This window comes from Melospiza georgiana, chromosome 2, assembly GCF_028018845.1.
Source record: "Melospiza georgiana isolate bMelGeo1 chromosome 2, bMelGeo1.pri, whole genome shotgun sequence".
Lineage (NCBI taxonomy): Eukaryota > Metazoa > Chordata > Aves > Passeriformes > Passerellidae > Melospiza > Melospiza georgiana.
In genome coordinates, this window is record NC_080431.1 from 115,571,197 (window position 1) to 115,595,407 (window position 24,211).

General features: G+C 42.4%; 1 protein-coding gene across 1 annotated transcript; it reads right to left on the reverse strand.

Moving 5' to 3' along the window:
- Positions 1-1,951: 1,951 nt before the first annotated feature.
- UBASH3A (ubiquitin associated and SH3 domain containing A) lies at positions 1,952-23,779 on the reverse strand. Its single transcript, XM_058018505.1, has 14 exons — positions 23,667-23,779; positions 18,984-19,037; positions 17,003-17,189; positions 14,671-14,869; positions 13,718-13,887; positions 12,069-12,277; positions 11,194-11,320; positions 8,972-9,071; positions 7,843-7,965; positions 6,984-7,076; positions 5,839-5,983; positions 3,789-3,901; positions 2,784-2,890; positions 1,952-2,089 (listed from the first exon to the last, which is right to left on the reverse strand). The coding sequence occupies exons 1-14, from the start codon at positions 23,777-23,779 to the stop codon at positions 1,952-1,954; spliced, it is 1,878 nt and encodes a 625-aa protein (XP_057874488.1).
- Between the last annotated feature and the right edge of the window lie 432 nt (positions 23,780-24,211).

Here is a 24,211-nt window from a genome sequence, read left to right on the forward strand (position 1 = left end):
GTTAAAGAAATGAGATGGTGCTGTTCTTACAGGTTATTTTTCACAACAGACCCACCCTGACAATACATGTGATTCCATTGGGTGAAGGGAGAGATGTCACATGGTATTTTATAGGAAGAAAAAGATTCTTAATCCAAACTGGAGTTTGCAGGCCAATCTAGGATTGATGTATAATAGCATTATGAAAAAAAACCCTTGTTATCTCTAGAAAGGTAGAAGAAAATTTGTAATGAAATTTAATATCACTAATACATTAAAAATGACCAGTCTTTGCTGATCTTCTTGCATCATACAGCCCTTTCTCAGCCAGACCTGTGAGTCCCCCCTGCCCTCCCTGCTGGCCACAGAGGAGCCTGGCCACCACCTTCAGACAGAGCAAACTCATCCCTCACCACACCTGCCTCTCTTGGCTGACAGCAAGTGTGTGCTGGGCTGAGATGTGGAGAAGTAGCCAAGCCACAGTTCTCTCAGCACTGCAGTGGCATCCTGCTTCCCCTGATTAAGAAAAGGTTGTGGTGACATTTGGTGTTTTTATCTTTTTCTAGAACTACAGCTGTAGCCACCCATCTCCTGAGCTTGAGTCCCGTGCCCTTGCTCATTAAAGAGCTCCTGTCTGAGACATTTGACTTTCACTGTAAAATTGCAGCACTGTCAGAAAACTGAGAGCTCAAGCAACTCCACCAGAGCTGGAAAGTCAGAATGAATCATTGCAGGTGCACAGCTGAGATAACAAAATCTCTACACCCACAGATAAAGGTGCCTGTCAGGCACTTGTCAGCCCCAAAGCTGCAGTGTTGGATGGGCTCCTCTGCATGCCCCCATGGCTAATGGCTTGCAGGGAGATGTCACATAGGAGCAGGCGATGAGGAGTGAAAGTGAAAACATTTTTAGCCATGCTCTGAGAGAAATATTTTCATTTTTTCCTTTCATTGAAAGAAACATTGTACTTTCCTGGAGGCAGTTACCTGATGAGCAGAGAGGAAAAGCAGGAGAAAAATGGACAGTGGAAAGGCATGTTCCTGTTTGTGCATAGGATTTCAGGGCTGCATTTTGTTAATTAAACACATCACATAGAGAAGAGCTGCAGAAAGCTTCCAGATGACCCACGAGGATGGTGGATCATCATTAACAAATTCAGCACAAACCAGCACAAAGCAAAGCTGTTGTGCTGCAAGTGCCACCTTGGGAAGGGTTCAGAGTTAAAGCTGCTCATGTCACAGTTTTGTCACCAGTAGAGTAACATGGGGCATCTTTCCTTGTCCCAAAAACAGTAAAGCAACTGCTTCATTTCCCTTCAAAAAGAAATAATTTAAACCCTTTTGCAATATGCAGCACTTGAGAATTTCTGGATGAGGAGCTGATGTGATAGAAAATGGACTCCCTTCATAGAAGAGGTAAACTAAGAGTCAGTGTGGTATTTGCTCTCACAGAACTGATGGAGTGAACAGGAAACACAGTGGCTTTAGCTAGAGCTGGTCTCCTCTTTGGGTAGGAGTTGACTTTTTTCGGTCCCAGTTTTTCTGTTGTCTGAAAATATCCAAGTGAATAAAGAAGGGGGAAAAAAGGGAATTCTTGCTGGATGTAGTTCAGTCTTAAAAATACAGCATTGTTTACTTCAGTGCCTCTTGGAGTGGAGTTGATAATCAGGTAGTTATATATATCTATATTTATTAAACATTTTTATGCTCAGGAAACGTTAAAAGGTGCTTTTGTCACCACCATCAAAAGTGTTATTTCTCACTTGTGCCCTACCTCTCAAGTTCATTCTTCTCAGTCACCAAAATAAAAACAAAATCCAGGCACCAAACTCAGAAGTGTTTTTCTGTGCTTTGACAGCTCAGAGAGGGCATTTCCCACCCTCTGTGTGTCTTCTGGATGAATCACTGGACTGTGATGAACCATAACCTGCCTTTGGCTCCTTTTTGACAACTGCAAAGGCAGAGATGGCATTTTAATCTTCCATGATAGTATTTCTCCAGTTAAATGCTGCATTTGCTCCATGAGTTAATGTCTTCACTGGTGGGTTGACCATCTGCCATTTGTTCTCCTCTTTCTGTTCTTCACAGAAACACATGCCCAGGGCAGGGATCTGAGAAGGAAGTTACCAGCAGGGTCATTGCTCTGACATGAAGGAGGGGGCTTTGCTACAGAAAAGAACAGACCCTGATACTCTGTCACTCCTGAAATGAACTAAAACCAGGCTGGAACACTGAGGGGTGAAAACTGAACTTGTGTCACCACTCCACATTCATACCTGGGCAAGCTGTTCCTGTGCCTCACCCTCCCCTACAGTAAAGAATTGCTCCCTAATATCCAGTCTAAACCTACTCTCTGTCAGTTTGAAGCCATTGCCCCCTGTCCTGTAACTCCAGGCTCTTGAGAAGTTTCTCTCCATCTTTCTTGTAGGTTCCTTTCAGGTACTGGAAGGCTGCAATTAGGTCACCCCAAAGCCTCCTTTTCCCACTTTGAAAGGAAGGAGACCAGCTCCAAGTGGAGAGGTTTCCAAATGCGCCTCATATCTGTAGGGGTTACATGGCATTGACTTTCCAGATGAAAATCTACTCCAAAGACTGAGCTGCCAGTCACATACAAAGCCCCCAGAATAAAATCCTTCTCTTTACCTCCAGTGCTTTTCTAAACCTGTGTGAGAACCCCTTTGGAATGAGAGAGCTGATGTCACTGGTGCTGGCACTCTGTTACACGTCTTGCTGCATAAGCAATCTCCTTACTAAAAACACAATGAAACAACCCAAAGGATTCCTGATGGAATAAAACCCTCTCACCTTCAGCACCATCTGGGCAAAGTCTCCGCTGTCTCTGCTGGGGAGCCCTGTGAGTGCCCGGCTGAGAGGTGCCAAGGAGGAGCCGTGGCCCACGATGAGGATGACACCTGGCACAGCAGGAAAAACAAAGAACCACGGTGAGGGAGCTGCAGCACTGCCACATTCTCCATCAGCACATGGGGATGAGGTGGCTTTGGGGCTGTTCATCTTTGCAGACCTCTTTGATAATGTGGCAGAGTGTGTTGTGATGGGCAGAAAATATCTGGTGTGTTGAGCGTGCCGTCTACTGAGAGAAGGCATTTTTGAGGGAAAGAGAAAAAAATCTTTCCAGAAAAGCGTGTTATATTTTGCTGAGCTACATCCTGTCACAGACATCTTTTATGGAAAATCCTTTCCTTAGGATTTTCCCTCCTGAGAAGCTGGGAGGCCTCAGGAACACAATGTAAACAGTGATTATCTGCTGCTGTGGAATGCAACAGGTGCATTTGTGATTGGCTCATTTTGGATGTTTCTAGTTAATGGCCAATCACAGCCAGCTGGATCGGACTCTCTGTCCGAGACAGGAGCTTTTGTTATCATTCCTTCCTATTCTATTCTTAGCCAGCCTTCTGATGAAATCATTTCTTCTATTCTTTTAGTATAGTTTTAATGTAATATATATCATAAAATAATAAATCAAGCCTTCTGAAACATGGAGTCAGATCTTCGTCTCTTCCCTCAACCTGAGACCCCTGTGAATGTGGTCTCAATATCCTTATGTAGAAAGACAAAGAAAAGCATATACTTTTGCAATTTAGTACTCTACTGTCTCAGTTTTATTTTACTTTTTTCATTTCTATTTCATAAATTGCATTTATGTTACTTCAGTGTAGCCCAGGGCAAGCACTGAGTCTACCTTAAGCTCTGTGCAGTATCAAAAGCTCACATTAAATGTGTTTCTGGTGGCAAATCTCTGCCAGTTCCTCTTACTGCAAGGGTCTGACAGAATATTCAAGGATCTGAAACCCCTACCTTTGCAGGGGCAGGCACTGACGATGTGTTTTATAACTGCAGAGCTCCTGCTGACATAGTCTTCATAACTTTCTGATGGCACCAGAGAGGAGAGTGGGAAGTTACCCCTGACAATAAAATCACAAATATATGTTAATCTAGATGAATGCACTCTCAGCAGCATTGAATGACTACACCAGAGAAAAGGCACTTAGTGAAAAGGTTTATCTACTGACTTGGCTGACACACTGTTACCTCTGCTTGTCTGAAGCATGAGCTTCTCTCTGAGTAATTTCCATTCAATTTCATGGCTGTCTCATGGCTCCTAAAGCACCAGATGCAGGGAAAACCAGGCTTCAATAAAACTTGTAGTTTACAGTGGAGATTATTTAAAGCAGGATTTGTGCCTAAGAAAAGCTTTGAGCAATTCTGCCAGCAAGGACCACTGCCCAGACACAAGCTGCAGAGCTGCCTGGGTCTTCCAATCCAAACAAAAGAGAGACAATGATGACGAGAATGCTTTCAAGATTTGGTACCTCAGCATTAATCTCCTCAATAAACCAAGTAAATAAAAATCTATATTGAACGAGGCTTATCTGCAGCGCTGGCCAAATGGATAGTAAAGACTTCCACTGCTAGAGTTTAAAAAAAAGGTGTTTCCAGGGACAGAAATCACAATGCATCACTCCAAAATATCTGAGTACTTCTGCTGAGACCAGGCATTCTTTCATTTATATACCAAGGCTTTTCAGGCACCCAAAAACCCCAAGAGCCAGACCATCACACTGCTGTGAATCAGGGCAGCCTCAGAGGTCTGGTGGGGCTTGGGTGATGGACAGCTTTTATAGGGATTGATTGGTAAAACCAGACCCTGCTGTCCCATGAGCTCAGTAGTAGAGTGAACCTTGCCAATTAATTTTAATGTGCTGACACTTAATTTTATAATCTGGTTTTTACTGATACCCCTTGCTGGTGATTCTTCAAGTGATCTTATTCATAACAGCAGGCATCCAAGGATTTTTTAGTCCTGCATGTGATGGGAAGAAACTGGCATTCTATGCCAAAGTTTATAGTTCATCCCCCCTGTTTTTACCTGGACCTGAGTGAGCTGTGAGGGGCCTAAATACTGTAGTTCACATTGCCTTAAAGATTCCCTTAAAGAACTTCCCACTGCTGTGCATTTGCACAGTTTCTTTTGAGGCAAGTGATTTTGGACCAAAAAAAAACCCCTAGAGAATATTCTATTAGTGAAGAACCACCAAAAAGACCTGTGCTCCAAAAAAGAGAAGGATTTTGGGGATTTTATGCAGTTTCAAACAAAGATACATTGTTGGCTGTAAGGAATGTGTTAAGACATGAGATGTTTCCTTTCCCCCTTTCTTGAATATGTGGGAAATCCCAGAGACAGCTGAGTAATTTCCTGGATCTGGCTGTGCACTGCAAGCACTGAGCAGACTGGTTTGTGAACAAGATGAGGAGTTAGACTGAATTGGAGGTTTATCATTTCCTGCCGGGCTGTGGTTTGCAAGTGCTCAGAAAAGGCATTGACCCTCACCCTGCCAAGTTATGAGGGCTCCAAAAAGTCCTTGATGAGCACAGTATTAAACTTTGAGCAACTTAAAATGATGCCAGAAACATCAGTAGAAGTGAAATGCTCTTATCTTGCCTGTCCCCAAAACCTCTTGCTGCTGCCCTGCAGACCCTCAGCCAAGGGCTGACTGACCTTATATAAACATCACATTTCTTTGTCACTGAAAATCAGGTTATTCTTCACATTTCCAAAGTGTTTTCACATGAACCAAAGACAAAAGCAAAGCTCCTGGGACCTGACATTAAAGCCCATAATGTCAAGGCAGCACCAGAGGAGGGCTGGTCCCATGCACAAGACATTTGTGCCAGTGCACCCATGTGCTGGTGACAGCATATCTTATTTCTATATCTTATTTTGATCTGAATTTGATCAGAATCACCCCATCTTTGCAGTGTTTGCAATGATTTGTGACACAGAAAAGGACAAGATATCTCAGGGAAAAACCCCACAGCTTTATCAGCCAGACACAATTACCTGTAACTTGTGTCTATGTCATAAGACGCCTCCACCAGTTCTGCCACAGTCATGAATTTAGGGATTGCTCTGCTTGCTTCCCACTTGGTCCATTCAAACAGTCCTGGTTCCACCCTGATCCTGACTTTTTGATTTAATTTAAGCCCTGCAAGAACAAGAAATAGATCTTAGGAGAAAGGTACACTTGAAGTGCTACATTCAGGCTATACATTCTGCCTTGTTTGCTGTTGTACTTTCATTAATGAAAATGAATTACTTATTATCAACCAACTGAATAAAGGAAGCCACCATTATATTCTTGTATGACTAACATAAAGTGACTGCAAATTATTATCATCATCATTATCATAATTATAACTTTTGAAGCTCTCTTGTGATGCTCTGCTAGAGGGAAAAAACTCAGTTTCGCAATGTTGCAATCTGGATAAATTTCAGACAGGAAATATTTTTACCATTTTTATATAGTATTTTGCTCCTCGGTGGGGCAGTAAACTGTTCCAATTGTCCAGAATTAGAAATGGAATTCTCTTGTCAAAAGAAATATTATTTTTTGAGTATTCTCAAGAGAGGTTACAGAGTGGCAGTGAATGCATTCTGATGTAAACATGGCAATGAACTGTGAGCTTGCTGAAAGGAACAGGAGATGAAAAAAGAAGAGAGGGAGAGGAAAGGAAAGGAAAGATGTTCTGCACTATGAAGGATTAAAATAGTTTGTCTTGCAAAAGGAAGCAAGGAACCAGTCTTCCCTGATTCACAATCAGATCCTTCAGAGCTCTGGAAACATCTGATAATTGGGTCAAAACATTTTCTGAAAGAGGTGGCAGTGGTGATTTGAGGAGCAGCTACTAATATTGAATTCCAGCAGATATGAAACACATCTGTTTTATATAACATTAGATTCCATTCTAACTAGGAAGGCCCAGAGTTACTCTGATATATCCCACAGAATGCACACACACACCAGCAGGTTTGTTGCTGCCTGCATTACAAACAGTCAAAACCACCTCGTGTTGCCTGCGCAAAGAAAACCACAACAACCACAAAGTTGTGCATCTCCCTTAATTGCTGATGTCGGAGGCTTCAGAGAGGTTTGGTGGAGATGTTTGCAGTGTGGCAGAAGCACCTGGCAGGTTTTGCTGCCTTACCCTGCAGTACATGCTGAGCTGTCTGCACGCAGCGCAGGGCAGGGGACGAGTACACGGAGCTGACTGTCACATCCTGCTCCAGCAGAGCTTCCCCTGGATGGCAACAGCAAAGTGTGACAGATGAGAAATTACTACAAAACACTTTCTGCAAAAAAAACCATCTCAGAGCTTTGTAATGTCATCAACATGGGATATGTTGGCAGTCCCTTTCTGTTAATTTTTCCCACTATCTGCTGATTGAGCTCATTAGAAAGCTCATTCTGGTGGAAACATCAATTCTAAAATGAGTCCTGGAAAGATAATTACAGAAGATTCACCCCAAATCTGCAAACAGCACTTAGGCATGTGTCTGTGTCTATAAATCTGAACCATCAGAGACAAGCAATTGCAGCAGATCAGCACTGTCACAGTCATGCCTCTTGCCCAGGGAGCACAAACAACTTCATCTGGTGAGTAAATTGAGTCAGCCTAACCCACACCACCCATCCTCCCACACTGAGGTGACCACACTCTGCTGACCATGGAGCTGCTTCCTCTGGCCAGCCCCTTCACCCCTCACTGTCCACTCTGGGACAACTGCACAAGGCATTCATCCCTTGCAGACAAGCAGCAGGGCACAGGGAGTGTTCTGGTTCCTCCAGGAACTGGCAGAGGGGGGGGGTCCCAAAGACAAGTTATCAGCTGTGTTCTCTGTTTTACTATTTAAGAAGCTATTGCAGTGGTTTCCCACAGAGAGTTGTGGCCATAATTGAGTGCTGGCAGGAGATTTTTCTGCTGCAAGGCCAGCATGAGCTTTGGCAGATGATGACAGCCTGCTTCCCAAACTCTTACACTTGCAGGAGGATAATATCCAGCTTACCTATAAGCCTTGACTGGAAAATACCACAGCAAGATAAAGGAGGATCACATTCAAACTGCTTCATGCTGTCTTTCTGCTTCGGCAGGGAGGAGGGGAAGTTCAGATCTGCTCTGTAGTATTTCCCTGAAACAAGGCAGGACATTTTGCTGTGGCACAAGGGAGGCAGCAGCTGTGTTGTGTTTGTTTTACAGACTGTCAGTGTCTCACTGATGAACAACAGCCACTGCTATTACCTTAAAGGGAGCTTGTTTTAAGTTCACAACACTGGCTTGGGAAATCATCTGTCCTAAGAGAACAGCCCCTCTTCTTCAAGCTCAGAAGGAGCAAATGGGGAGCAGGAGAGGAAGAACAGGAATTCAGGAGAATTTGGCTTTGTGGGACTCAAGAGAAACAAAAATCGACTCCCTATCTATATTCTTTTACAGTTGCCAAAATGACCAAAAAAACCCCATTTCTATGGAATCAAAACAAAAACTATTGATCATACAGCTATATGGTATCACTCTCCTTATCTGCTGTGAATTCCATGCCTTAAAGACGGGAAGTCTCCAGCAGAGCAAGGCAGGCTTTCAGCACAAACCTCTCACTCATGAACTCCCACCTTCTTGTTCCCCTCCTTCCTCCTGACACACATATTTCCCTGTTTTGGGTCAGTTTTCTTCACCTGAAAATGTACCCTTTTCTTTTAATTTTGAGAGAGAGAGAGGAAATTCAGATTTTAATTTAGGTCAGTGCTGACATTTCATTTCCACCACAGATTGCTCAGGTTGGACTAGTGACATAGTGTGACTCTGATCAAGAGCCCACAATTCTGACTCAGGCCCAGAAAGGTGGAGGGGTCTGACAAGAACCACGTAATGAAAGGTGATGAGGGTGCTCCTGTGATTTGTTCATGTTCAGTGAGACACACCTCCATCAGCAGCACAAGAGCTTTGTTTATCTGCAGGATTTAGGGAGCATAAACATGAATGACTTGAGGACATTGTGACTTGGTTATGTGGAGGTTGAAGAGCACTGTGCCTGATTTGCACAGTTATAATTTACACAAAGATTGAATCTCTTCTACCCATTACTGGGGTTAATTTGGTTTGACCCTGGTTTTTGAAGATCCTCCTGTTGCCTTACTCACCATCTGCAGTCAGGCACTGCTGAAGCCAAGATTTGCCAAAGACCTGATCCACTCTTTCCCCGTGGCTCATCACCAGCACCCCTCTCCTCAGGGCAGCGTTCTGGGAAAAGGGAGTTTCAGAAGGATATTATCTACAACCTGCAGGAAAAGCCTGGATTCCTGGAGAAGAGACAGCAGAATAGATGCCTGTCCTTAGGACAGTGATAAGCCTGACTGGTTCTCCACTGATGAAAAATGAAAGAAAATCATAAAATCATTAAGGTTGGAAAAGACCTGAAGGATTATTGAGTCCAACCTTTGACTGACCAACACGTTGTAACTCAAGCACAGCACTGAGTGCCACATCCAGATGTTTCTTATACACTTCCAGGTTTGGTGACTCAGCACCTCCCTGGGAAGTCTCTTCAATGCTTAACCATCCTTTCAGTGGAAAAATTCTTCTTGATATCCAGCCTGAACCTCCCCTAGTGTGGCTTAAAGCTACTTAGTCTTGTCCTGTCAAAGGTCACATCCCTGACCCTCACGGGCTGCAGGTTCTAATTCTGTGTTAGCACAAGTGAAAGGCAGAGCTGGTAACAGATCTTGTAACCTCAGTGTGGGAAGGAATCATAACTTTACTTTATATCATATGGGTGATATAAACAAAAAGCAGAAAATTAGCTAAGATCTGACTGGTAATTCCCTTTTCTACACCAGGACTAACACCAAGCTTCTCCTTCTTTTCTTAGTGAAAATACTACTTCTACATTTTCATAACTGTGTGGCCAAATCAACAATGAACCTAGATCTCCTACAAGGCCACTTTTTTTACTCAGACTGCATGGAATTACAAATAAATTTGAAGTAGTTTGGGGTTAGTATACAATGCACATTAAATACAAATGAGAAGAAGATAGGGAGAAACAAGGTCAAAGGTTTTAAAACTTTAAAAACAGTGTTACTGTTTAAAACAGCATTGTTAACAGTGCTGCAGCACTGAATTAAGTGCTTTGCATCTTCAGCAACAGAGAAGGGAACTCTTAAGAAGCTGTTTGAGGTTGATGTTCATGCATTCTGTTAAATACTTGCAATTCTGCCGTGAAACACCCCTTAACTGCCACAAGATCAGAGTATAAACCCGAGGTTTTGTGGTCTTCCTCTTCTCCTTGAGAGGAACCCAGAGGCCAGGGAAACTCTAAACTGGAGATGTGCACTTCTGCAAAACACATTTCTCAGGCCAAGCCTTGGCTCTGCCCCAGATCTGACCTGGATAAGAGAGGCCCAGAGCCAGAGAAAGGACGTGTGACTTGTTCAGAAAGTTCTTACAGTCGCATAGATGGTGTCCTGGAGGCCCCAGGACGGAAACTCCCTCAAGGTGCCCTCAGTTTCTCTGATGTTAGCACAAACCAGCCCAGGGTTATTGACCGGCATAGCAGGAAGAGAGGCTGTGGGGCCAGCAAGCTAAAAGGGTTTCTGAGGCATGTCTGTGCTGAAAATGCATTTTGGCATCTCTGACAGAGCCAAAAAGGCAACTCAGGTGCAAATGTGCTGTAGGAAAAAAAAACCAGAGTCCTTACTTGTTTTGCTCTTCCTATCAGAAGAAATGGGAAAAATTGACAGCTGTTGATTTGGATCTGGGTGAAAAATGTGATCCTACCAGTGCTGCTAACCACTCCAGCTATCTGTTCTGTGCTGTTATCTGCACTAGCTACACATTTAAAAATAAAGAAGAAAATTGAACATTTAAACGTCATCTGAGGCCATGGAAACCTCCAAGACAACATCCATAGAATCCAGATGTCAGAGCAGTGAGCCTAATTAATTCTGATTTATTTACTCTGTCTGAAGCCATGTGGAAGTCAGGGGAGGTTGTGTCTGTGTCTCACCTATCAGACTTGTCTCCATACCCACTGAGGCTGCGCTCAGAGAAACCTGAGCAGAGATCTTTCAACTCATGTGTTGTGCTACTCTGACAGGAGCAGGGAAAGATTTATGAAAGACACCTGTGATATACATCATCTACAGTACAGAAAAAATGTACAAGATATGATACAATACAGTATGAGTGTGTATGTATATATGAATGTACAATATAATAAATAAAACTGTGTGTATACATGTACAACAAAAATGAAAATATGAGGGAGGAAAAGGAAGATTCCACTAAACTTACTAAATACCATTAATTAGTAGCATATTTGCCAAAGCACGTGGCAAAGATGAGAAATGGAAAAAACAATTACCTGAAGTGAAACAACATTGGTTACACTCCTTGGCATACTGAGATTATGGGCTTCCCCATTTGGCTTTACATTGGGTTCCTTTTCAGTTTTGGTGAAGGATCTTGAAGCTGTGTCAAAAACATATTCCCTGTAGAAAAAGCAGAAGCAGCAACACACGCAGGCAGACAAATAGAAGAGACTTTTGAGTCATGATGTTATTTACAGGACCAGCAAGTCAGGATTCGTGCTCCATTCAATATTTTTTGCACACTTGCAATCCAGCTCATCACTTTGCTGTTCATTTAGAATATGCCCCATAAAAAAGAAGTTAAAATATGAGGAACTGATGGTGTGTATTGGGTGTAACCCTGCCAAAGTGGGACCTTCAAGCAGGAAATAACTACCTGGTGGCCTCCTCCCTTTCTCTGAGACATCAAGAAGTGCACCAAAACTTCCCAGCTTAGAAAAATCAGCTCTAATCTGCAAGTAGCATCAGCTGTGCTGCAGAATGAGGTGCAGGAAGCCAGACAGGTGCCTTCTGATGCAGGGCACATCAACAAGATAAGGGTGGTGCCAAGGTGGTGGAGCAACCTTTGTGTGGTTTCATTTCATGCCAACTTTACAAGCCCTTGAAATGAGGAGAAAAAACAGAAGAGATCAGGGAGCCAGGCTGAAGGCTGAGCCTGCCCTGGCAGAATGTGCTCTTTCAAAATTCATTAGGGCGTTCAGGTTCTCCAAGAGTGATCAGGGGTCATCCCTGGAGCAGCTGAACTTACGCGCTCTGTGGGTTTGCGTCCTGCCTCTTTCCTCTCAGAAGATATCCCAGCATCCCACCCAGACGCTCAGGATTCCCAGCCAGGAGGAACAGCCAAGGAAAGGCACAGCCATGAAATTACCTGTGCTTGACCCAGGTGTCTGACTCGTGGGCTCTCTCGGTGTAGTTCTCGGGCAGGAAGCCCCTGCAGCCGGTGCGGTGCGAGGTGCCGACCACCCAGCCCTCGCCCGCCTCGCTCTGCTGCCTCGGATCCACGTAGATCAAATCCCCAGGGTTGATCATCAGCTCATCAATGTTCTGGGGCTTGTACTGGAAGAGGGCCCTGAGCCTCTGTGGGGACACACAGCAGGGTCAGGGGTGCCCTGGGCTGTAGCTGCTGAAGGGATGGGTGCTCGCCGATCCTGGATGCAGAACCAGCTCTGTTTGCCACTCTGCAGCCTGCTCTGCAGTGGCACTTTGGATCCAGCTCTGCTTGCCACTCTGCAGCCTGCTCTGCAGTGGCATTTTGGTAGAGGAAAATTGTGGGGGCTTTGGAAAGAATTCCAGATGGAACCTCTGAGATTTTTAGATGATGTGATTTATTTTTCTTCTACATAGGCAGGAAGGGTGAGTTCAGCTCACATCTTCACTGCATGGTTCAGAAGATTACAAGACCTCTACTTGTAAGACCTTTTAAGGATTTGTTGACTAATAAAACACTGCCAACAAGGAAGGATATTTATGTTTTTGACCCAATCCTTAAATATTTTGTCTTACAGACCCATGCTACAGTGTAAGCTTTCTTAGCCAATCATGTTATGACACACAAACCTACAGGAGTGCATTCTAAACTTCTTGTTTTCCTCTGTAACTACTTTTATTTTTCTATATCATATACTCTAAAACTTTAAACTTTCCTCAGCTTAACATATCTCTGCTTTAAACCATAAAGCCACATTCTCGCTTCTAGCACCTAAGTTTGGAAGCCTTTTCCAGGGTCTCAGATAAAATTCTGTGCTTAATTCTTTGGCTTCCAGGCCCAAAGTTCAGAGAATTCCCTGGAATTTCAGATTCCAACAGAAAAGGAAGACACTACCACACTTACAATATGTTTAAAAACAGGCACTTGGTTTTCACAAAAATACATTTTTCCTCCTCTAACTGCTTTTATTTGAAAGCAAACATAGATCTGACCTATTTTTGCGATTGCTTGCAGCTCTCCTGAGTGTGACTAAAATCCAACACGAGACTTGTGACAAAGTGATTTACTGATCTGACAAAAAGCTGTGGAGCATTCTGTAATTTAAATTTGGAAATGAGAACTGAAAGAACATTGACTGGTTTCAACTGAGTCTGCTAAGCAGAAAATCATCAATGAGAACTGACCCCTGCTCACAGCAGCTGCAGTTTTCATCATGGCTGGAACAATCAAGAAAACTAATTTTGCTGAAGGGAATTTTGCTGCAAAACTGTAAACTGACAAATCCTAGAAAATATTAAAGAATCATTATTTCCTGTCTCTTATTTTCTCATATCATGGTAAGATTAGGTTTTTTCTCTGGGGTTTGGAGTTATATTTTGAGACATGCAGGTCAAGCAATCTGCAAAAATAAAGGTATTATCTACTGATTCAGGAGTGCAGTTTTTCAGCCCAAAATGGCACTGGAAACAGTCATGGTCTTTGAAACACCGTGCTGAGCAAGCAGAGATTTTCTTAAGGATGGAAAAGGCAAGGTGACTGTAGCTAAGAAAAGGAAAGGTTCAGGAGATGAACCAGTATGATTCCAGTACCTGGTAATACGCAAAGCGCATGTCCCGTGAATAGAGAGCAGCCACCCACTGGCAGGGCTCTCCTGGGTTGATGCACTTGGCCAGCTGTTCCAAAGTCTTCTGGTGGTGAGGGTAAAACCTGTGAGCCAGGGTAAGGTGGAACTGCTTCAAGGAGGGCTTCACGTGGCAGTCTAGGGATGAAACAATCACAGCACAACATAGGAACAAAGGTCATTTAATGCTCCTCTTGTTTTTTCCTACACAATCTGCATGATGGAAGAAATATTATAGTAACTAATGGTACAGATCTACTGAGTAATGGTTTTGAACGGTGTCATGGTTTTAATCACGTCAAAATAATTCACAAATGTGGACTGGATTTTCTTCCTGGCCTCGTCTGTGAGGAAAAGAAATGATCATGGTTGGATTTCTCTCCCAGCTTGAGGTGCACTGAACTCATTTCTCCCAGACTGTGCTGGGGCTGTGTCCCTTCAGTCTCCACTGGTGATGCAGTTTCCCTTGGAAAAGGTATTGGGCCCTGTTCCTAGGGATGCAGGAGGCCATTTACAAACTTTACAACATTCGTATATTCTAAAATAAATTAAATATTTTGCTGAAGTCTTCTCCAATAACTTTCCTCTTCTGAGTTCAAGCTGGGGCACAGCACCATGAGGGTGGAGATCTGGGGAGGGTTATGTCCCTGACAATCTTGGATATCCTGATCAATCACCTGCCGAGTTGCACACAGGATCATTTCAGCTTCTAGGCAAAAGTGCTGTGTCTTCAAAGATTGAAACATCCTCCTCTGCTACTCTGCTTGCAAATCTGTAGCAGCAAAGGCTGTTAGTTGGTAGGAAAACATCATCTAAGCTCCCCTGGAGACACAGGGAATGTTTTCAGTACTACATTGTACAGTACAGTGGCTACACATTTGTGCTACCATCCTCCCATTTTCCCCCTGGTGTTGGTCCTACCTGCCAGGGCTGAAGCCTCTGTTGAGAATGCCACAGCAAAGTCTTTGAGGATGTTTGCCTGGCTGTCATCAATGAAGAAGCCCAGGTAGCTGGGAGATGCATGTAGTGTTAGGAAAATGGATGGTGGAAAGATCTGGCAAAAGCTGTCACCCACTTTCTTTAGGACGTCATACAAGAATTCCACTTTCTGGTCTTCACACTGAAAGAAAACAGAGGAGGAGCAGGCTTCACCCACCAGCTCACAGCCAGGGTTGTAACCTCTGTCATACAGCGCTGCCAGAAAACTGTGGGGCTATAAACTTCCTGAGAAACACAAAATACCTAGGAATTTGCCTGAAATCCCTGGCAATAAACCCAGCAGTATTTGGCAGCTGGATCAGCACAGTGTCCTGGTTCTATAACGGGAAGATGAAGCCTTCAACCCAAGTTTATCTAGTCTGGGTAGGAAAAAGCCAAAATATTTTACCATCTGCAGGAACAAGTCTGAAACAAAACAGGGATCATGATTTCCTTCTTCAATTCTAAGCAGCAATTTGTGTTATTGTTATCCTACAGTCCTTTACTGAGATGTGCAAGGTGAGGGTTGCAATGCAGTCGTCTCTTCCATACAGGCCTTTAAACTTAATGCCTCCCAAGAGCATGGCATTCATTATTAATGAATGATTTTTGTTCTGTATAATTGTGTTTAATGGTCACAGAGCACCACTCAGTATTTTGCAACAAAAACAATCTTATTTTCACTGTCTCTACTTTTTGGCAGGGTTGAGATGACCCACCCTTAGTGGGAAGGAAACACTTAATGGTTTAACACAAAAGTAGGATGAACAAAGTAATTTTTTGTCCAGCTGCTCTAGCCCATGCCTGTTTCAGCACATCCCAGACACAGCTGATGTTCATGTGTTGCATCGTCAACGTGCTAAAACTGGATCCCAGGAGGCTCCAGAGTTTTTCCAGACCAGTCCAGTGCTGGACTGGACATCACAAAAGATTTCACAAAATCTTAAACTTCAACAAAAAAGAGGGAAATCTGGGACACACCACCATAGAAGTGATGGGGCTCTCTAGGGAAGACAGAGCCTTTCCTGAGATTCCCACAGTCTTGTACCAAAGCTGTCTGCATCCTAGGATAACGCTGTCCCTGCTGCACAGCTGGCTGATGGCAGCCACTGCTGCCCTGGCTGGGAAGGTTTATCATCCTAAATCCATGCAGCAATGGACACATGGAAGCCTAACAGCAGCTGGACTGCACAGGGCTGCTCTGGATGGATCTACCAAAATGGCACTGAAAACAACCATGTTCTTTGAAACACTTTGCTGAGCAGGCAGAGATTTCCTTAAAGATGGAAAAAGCAAGATGACTGAGTGAAGAAAATGAAAGGCTCAGGAAATGAAATAAATCTGATTCCAGTACCAGCTGCCAGCTACCTCAAAACATCCCACTCAAACATTAACTGCGACCCAAACATTCAGCATCACTCAGAGAGTAAGCATCACTCAGACATTAAGCATTGTTGGGGAAGATGAAACAGGAAAGCCTTATAAATATGATTGCCTGGCAAAAGATTTTGAGAATATAGAAACTATAAGCGAGATTGAAATGAAAGCAAGCTTTGAGATACCTCAGTTACTGAACAACTGGAAAGCAATGGTGTGGCTGGCTGAAGGTAATCCCCTTTTGATGAAACAATACCCTCTGCTTGCAGACAGGCCCAAGGGGCAGAGCAGACCCTACAGCTTGGCAGAAGGGGTCCAAATAGGAGTTTTTAGGGTTTAAAATGTAACACAGTATGGTAATGTAATGATTCTTATAGGCTGTATGTAAATGCTATAGGATTTGTATCTTGTACTAGATTGGTTAGTGAGAATCAGAATATTCAGCACAGAAGAAGATTTATGGTATTGTAATGGGAACCTTGCTCTCTTACCTTTTTACGCTCTTACCTTTTTTACTCCCTAACACTCTTACTCTCTTACTCTCTCATCCTCTCTCCCCCTCTCTTCTCTGGGGCCTGCTCTGAGCTGTGGCTGGCAGCTCCCAGCAGGGCCCTGCACTTGGGCCCTTTGCAATAAACCACAAGTTCCATGACCTGGCTGCAGAGATCTCTGCTCTCCGTCCATCCCGACTGTCCTACCCCTGACACTCCTACAAAGCATCACTCAGACACTCAGCATCACTCGGACATTAAGCTTCACTCAGACATTAAGCAACATGCCTGGACCTGGGTCATGTAATTTGATCACCAACAAGTTCTGGTGTCAGACAACAGCAGGTGGCCCAGTTTCACCAAGTATCACCCAGCTGAAACCCGACCTTGCACTGTCCTTGCCTCACCGTGAAGAAGTCGCAGAGGGTGACGTGTGGGAAGACCTCGTGGGCTCTGTTCTTGCCGCACTGGCGCTTGCTCTCCCTCCAGAAGTCCTGCAGGCGGCTGTGCAGGCGGCCCCGGGGGCACAAGTACAGGGCATATTCCTGGGGGATGGGGTCATCCAGGGAGGGGTCATTGCAGTGGGAATGCAGCCTGAAATCAAGAGTGTAACGCTGACAGTGAGTGTGTGCACCGCTCTGGTTTCCTGCAGCTGAAGGCCTCTATTGTCACAGACATATTTTATGAAAAATCCTTTTGCTAGGATCTTTTCCTCCTGAGTAGCTGAGAGGCCTCAGAAATGAAATATAAAAAATTATTATCTGCTGTTGTGATTGGTCTCATGTGGTTGTTTTTAATTAATGACCAATCACAGTCTGGCTGTCTCGGACTCTGGTCAGTCACAAGATTTTATTATCATTCCATTCCTTTCCTTTCAAGCCTTCTGATGAAATCCTTTCTTCTATTCTTTTACTATAGTTTTAATATATCATTTTCTTTTACTATAATATATATCATAAAATAATAAATCAACCTTCTGAAACATGGAGCAAAGATTTTCATCTCTTCCCTCATCCTGGGACCCCTGTGAACACCACCACAATTGGCGACCCCAAGTGAGGAACATTACCACATTCTATAACAGAGATCACAAAAAGGAAATGCAGTTTTATTTTCTTTCAAATGAAAAGCTGAAGTTAAAGCTCAATTTTTTCTCTGCAGCATTAAATAGCTGAGAATTTTTTTTCTGCTTATTTTTTGACTACTTTACATTTTGTCATGTGCCTTTGCTTCTGTCAGTGTCAGCCAGCTGTGCAGCAGGGACAGTGTTATCCTAGGATGCAGACAGCTTTGGTACAAGTCTGTGGGAATCTCAGGAAAACAAGAAAAAACAAAAAATACTTTTTTAGGGTTTTGGGGTTTTTCTTCCCCTTGTTCATGACTGGAAACAGAGAGCTGGAGTAGGAAAACGGCAATGGGTGGAACATGTTAAAGAATGACAAAATTAAAATCAGCTGAAGATTAAAATAATATACAGAATGAGCCTTTTTATTCAGCCCTAAGAAAAGTCAGCAAGGCAAATCAGAAACACACAAGGAAAGGTCAGAAATTTATGTGCCATGTGATGATATCGTTCACCACGTCTTTCATGTGATGTATGTTTGTCTTTGCAGCTGTTGGATTGGGAAGGGCTGCTGGGAAGTGTGGCAGCATCCCTGAAAAAAATTATTTGGAAAGAATATGCCATTCTCAAATGCATCCTCTGGCTTTTTACAAAAGAAAAGAAAATAGAAGAAAAAAGAAAAAAAAACCAACTGAACCAAGGGAAAAAAAAGTAAAAGAAAGTGCAAGGAAAGACTATATTTAACGTGAAGGTGAATTAAAACAACAACAAAAAAATCAGTTATCAGCACATGAATGACATATAAATACTCTGTAAGAGTCTTGGTAGAGAAACTTTGTGGCATTCAAAACTGAGAAGTGATTTAAATTGTAATAATACCTCCATCTAACCATCAGCCTTTCACCTTAATTTGTGATGGGCCTTTCTGTTCCCCTTCAGCTGCAGTTGTTTCTGCACGTTTTTCTAAGTGCAGTCATAGGTTTACAAAAATTTTCCCTCTTTCCTTGCTCCTTTCTCTCGGGAGGCTTAAAGCTGAGGTGACTTTTCTGACCTGACCAGCAGGTCCTGTGAACTGACTCATTGATAACAGTAGCTGCTTGTTTTTAATTTACCTGGACCTTCTGCAAGTTTCCTTGTGTCCCAGAAGAAGTACAAATTTAAATATTTCTCTCTCTGAGTGAAATAAATGAGAAAAAAATTCTCAAATTTGGGTTTGTTTTTTTTATGGCACCTAACTTCAAATTCAGCAACAGGATGAGCACATCAACAAGGATTTTTAGGCAGCTTTAATGTGAAGGCACGCCTTAGAAATCACAGGTACTTACCATTTTACTGCATCTTCTACTGTTTTTTGTCCAGTAGCAACCAAGGCTTTTTGCCTAGAAAAAACACAAGATTGGTTCTTCAGAATTCATGAAAGAAAACTTTTATGAATTAAAGGCATTCAGTGTCTTTGGTCATCAAGTCTATTTTCCAGCACAGGCAGGACATTTAGCAAGAAGGTTTTTGCTAGCAAATGTTATTGTTCTTGAAGCTTTCCAAGTAGCTTTTTTCTCACTGCAAGTGTTTAATTCCTTAAAGATTGGTAACCTGTGCTCCCCATGAGATGCTTTCCCTTGTGTTCTGGAGGTGTTTCCTTAGCAGCCTCACTGACTAGATGATTTTCCTTGGGGTTAGATGAACCATCCATCCAAGCACTGTAAGAACAGGGTTTTCTTGGTTCATAGCAAAAAGGGGGTGATTCAAGATGCCAGGGCCAAGCCCATACATTAAAACTAAGCAAAATGATATTGGGGTTTGGAATCTGGATTGAGGACCCCCCAGAGCCAGCAGAGAGCCAGATCTAAGCCAGCAACTCAGAAATGAGGGACAAAATCTCTTATTTCTCTCTGTTAATGCAACTTCCGTTCTCTGGGGTAGGATTTGGTTTCCTTTTCTTACTACAGCTTTCAAAAAGCCAGCTACGTGTTTCACATGAGCAAATCTTTATGCCTAAATACTGGGTAATGGGTGGAGAATTCCAGTGTTCAAGCAGCAGCTGCATTCATGAGCCCCATTTCCACCCCTGAAAGCCACCTACAAACTTCTCAGAAGAAACATCAAGAGGATGTAGAGACAGAGGACACTGGAAGATTGGAAGAAAACGACTGAATTTCTTGGCATCTGCTGATGTTTTTCCTTCTCTTTTGAGGCCATCTTTTCTGGACACTGATTCCTGAGGGCATTGAGTTGTGTTGTCTCCTCCCATTTTTGTTCTCCATCCATCCCCATGACAGACCATCACACATCAGCACTGTGTGCACTGAGCTGCACGACTCAGGCTCATCCTTTTGTTCCCTCCCAGTCTTCTGTCCTCTCCTCAGTGTAAAAACCACACTTGGGCTTGTTAATAACATTTATATGCAGCCACTGCTGGCTCTTCAGTGGGGACCAACAGGGATGAGGACAAACATGAGTCTTTCCACTCAAACTTTCCTTCTACCTCTCCTCTGAGCCCTCCTTCTGTCCTTCTCCTCACGTAGCCTTCCCTGATGTGCTATCAGATTAAACCTTTTTCTGACCCACAGATGGGGCAACTGAGAGGTGTTTTAAAAACTTCTATTCCATTTTCAGTCTCATGTGAAGGGAGACACAATACAAATGTTATAACTCATGGCATCACAATCAGAAGCCGAATATTTCCTACTTACAATACATCACAAGTGTTTCTTGGCCTATCAGATTTTGCCACACCATGCTGTAAATGCCTTAAAGCCAATCATCAAAAATTCCCCCTTGTGGGTCCTACTCCAATGCATCTTTCATAGTTCTATTTCTCTAAAACATCTAGTCTTATTTGCAAGGCCATCCTTTGAAACTTGTTTCTAGCTCCATTTCTCTCTCAATAATGTCCATCCTATTCCATGGCATTTCTCAGTCAGCATTTATCTCAAAGTTTGCATGCAGATGTACACTTTGTGGTTTCTCTACAAATCCATTTCTCACCCTGCGCCTTGTGCAAGTGTTGGCGGCAGTGATGCCAGGGTTCAGAACCACTCCCTGCACCTCCAAGGGAAGGTTTTACCATTCATGCCATGCTGCTCTCCCACCTGGGCACAAGCTCTGAAGCTAAATCCGAGCTTGGCTTCAGCTTTTCTTTACAATGAGGCCTTCAAAATTAACTGTAATAAGACAATTGAGACCTGAGGCCATGAACTGCCATCCTGCTCAGTCCCATCTCGTTTTTCCCTCATGCTCCTCTCCATATCTCTCCCAGCTTTTGTCTCATCACATATGAGGATGTAATTTGCAGCAGGAAATTCCAGTGGGAGGATTTCCAGCAAGGTTTATAGAACTCTTAGCACCAGGGCTGTGACTAATTCTACACTTCCAAGATGAGAAGTCAAAATTGAAAAATAATGCAAAGAATAAGTTCTGCATATAGCAATTTCTCTCAGAGAGAGAGAAGAATAAACCATTGAGAATCTGTAATGAAAGTAGATTAAAAATACATCTACTGTGAGAATAAGCTGGCTCTTCTCTAAAACAGAAACTGCTGGCACACTTTCTTGTAGAAATTTTTGATCTTATGCTAGACTTGACCCTCACATATTTGAGTTTTGTTTTTTGGGGAAATGCTGCTTTGGCCTGTTGGTTCTACATGGAAAATTTTGTGATCTTTCCATCCCACCTCATATTTCTCAGGCCAGGACATCTCAAAAGAAACTTTTCAGTACTTTCATTCATGGTTTAATTGAGAGATAACAGATACAGCTAAAAGGTTTTTAAAAACACAACCAAAATTTTGAAGGTCTTAAGGTGAATAATAGGAAATAATTTTTTTTTTTAATTTCTTTTTTATATTTTGTTATCTTACATCAATTTGCGCAGTATTTCTGCCGCTGCTGCTTGATTTTGACCTGGGAAGGACAAAGTCATCTCAGTAATAGCAGAAAGCGTTTTGAAGGGGATTGGAAAAGCATCACATTAAACAGAAAAAAATTCAAAAAGTGGACATTACTTTGACCTGTACTTTGACGAAGTTACAGTATTAATAAAGAAATTATGAGCCATATTTTCAGCTAAAATTCCATTGTGCATCACTGGGAACAAGGGACTCACAGTTCCCTTGAGAGCTGTGCCCATCGTGTCTGATACTGATTGCTACCACAGCTGTTCCTAAAAAACAACACAGCACTCACAAATGGAACCTCTTCCACCCATTTAATTTTCATTCAAAAGGTAGAGAGGTACCGCTCTTCTTTCTAAAATATTTTTATGAGGGTTTCTTTGATATTTAAATAATAAGATTTATTTTTTTAACGGTTTGAACAAAAATGTCCCTACTTGCCATCCAGAAACTGGAAAATCTTCCCCAAAACGTGCCTGTCCAACATGAGAGATGTTTGGGGGAGGAATGACCTGAAATTTTCTTTTGCATTAACTTGTTTACCTGCCACCAGTCACTCTCCCATCCATTGGAGTTGCCAAGAATAGGGCCTCATTTTTTACTATGACATTTTCTAGGCAGAACATGATTTTTGGAACAAGATCCTGATTCAAGACAGGATGAAAAATTGACAGACTTAGGGGGCATCTTAATGAGAAAAAACCAGTTTCCAGTGACACCCCCCAGCAGGAGATTTTTGCCAGGCCTGAAAGAACCTTTGGCTAGAAATTACACCCATGTTTTTTTATTATAAGAGTAATAAAACCAGACAAAATCAAAGAGGATGTATCCCAAGAATAAACTACGGTGAATTCCTCAACTCATTGAGAAGCCTCTCAAAACTCATGATGTGGAAGGGCTTGCACCTTTAGATTTACAGCATTTTAAAATATTTGATATTGAGCAGATTGGTTTTGCTGTATGGGCAACACACACTATATATGAGAATATATCATATATCATGCTATAGATTTAGATTTACACAGTATTTTAGATTAACACAGTATTTTAAAATATTGGATATTGAGCACATTGGTTTTGCTGTGTGGGCAGTACATATTATATATGAGAATAGATATCATACTGTAGATTTAGATTTACACAGTATTTTAGATTTTCACAGTACTTTAAAATATTGGATATTGAGCACATTGGTTTTACTGTGTGGGCAGTACACATTATATATGAGAATATAGGAGAATAGATATCATACTATAGATTTAGATTTTCACAGTATTTTAGATTTACACAGTATTTTAAAATATTGGCTATTGAACAGGTTTTACTGTGTGGGCAGTATGCACTATATATGGCAATATACATCATATTTCTTACTTTAGATTTAGATTTACACAATATTTTAGATTTACACAGTATTTTAAAATATTTGATATTGAGCAGATCGATTTTGCTGTGTCGGCAGTACACATTATATATGAGAATATAGGAGAATAGATATCATACTACAGATTTAGATTTATACAGTATTTTAGATTTACACAGTATTTTAAAATATTGGATGATGAGCGGATTGGTTTTGCTGCGTGGGCAATACACACTATATATGAGAATATATACATATATATATGAGAATATATATCACATACCATACTATATATTTAGATTTACATAGCATCTTAGATTTACACTGTATTTTAAAATATTGAATACTGAGCGGATTGGTTTTGCTGTGTGGGCAATAGACAATATATATGAGAATATATATATATATATATATATATATATATATATACACATACATGTATATGAGAATATATATCACCTATCATACTATAGATTTAGATTTACACAGTATTTTAAAATATTGAATACTGAGCAGATTGGTTTTGTTGTGTGGGCAACACACACCATATATGAGATGTATATCATACTACACATGAGAATTTCACATATGAAATTCAGAGTGAGACAGGCCTGATCTCTGCTTGGGGACATCACCCCAGGAGCAGCCCAATCTCCCGATCGAGAAACCCAGGCTGCCTGTATGGGGATTTTATGGCAAACCCCTCCTAAGTTGGATAAATCCCCCAGAGCCAGGGCAGCTGAGCACGGTACTCACGCAAGATGAGCCGGGAATCCTTTGGCCAGGAGAGGCTCCAGGAGGGCAGAGGTGCCCCTGCCCCGGGGCTTGTTGGACACCTTTGAGTACAGCTGTGCCTCGGCCACCGCCATCTCCTGCCTGTCCTGCCCTCTCCGTGCGCTCTGACACACTGGGAGGAGGGCGTGAAGGAGAGAGGGAGCGAGGCAGAAAATGAAACAGAGAGAAGGAGGCAGATAAAATAAAAAAAAAAAAAAAAAAAGAACCCAACCTTACACCCCTTGTGATCTTTTCTGACAAAAGCTGACATCCTGTTTTCATAGAATCTGCGCCTCTGAATTTTTGTCGTAGGGTGGCTGAAAAAGCAAAAGTTTTTCTTACCTGCCCTGGCAGAACAAGATGAGGAGACCAAAGGTAACCACCACAGTCAGGGTGGGCCTGCTGGAAGGGGCTGAGGTGGAATCTTTTAGTTTTTCATTATAAACTGTCTCCTGAAAGCCACAAAATCCATCTGAGCTGCAACTGCACCAGGGAGGAACAACTGGGGCTGTCCTGCAGTGAGTAGG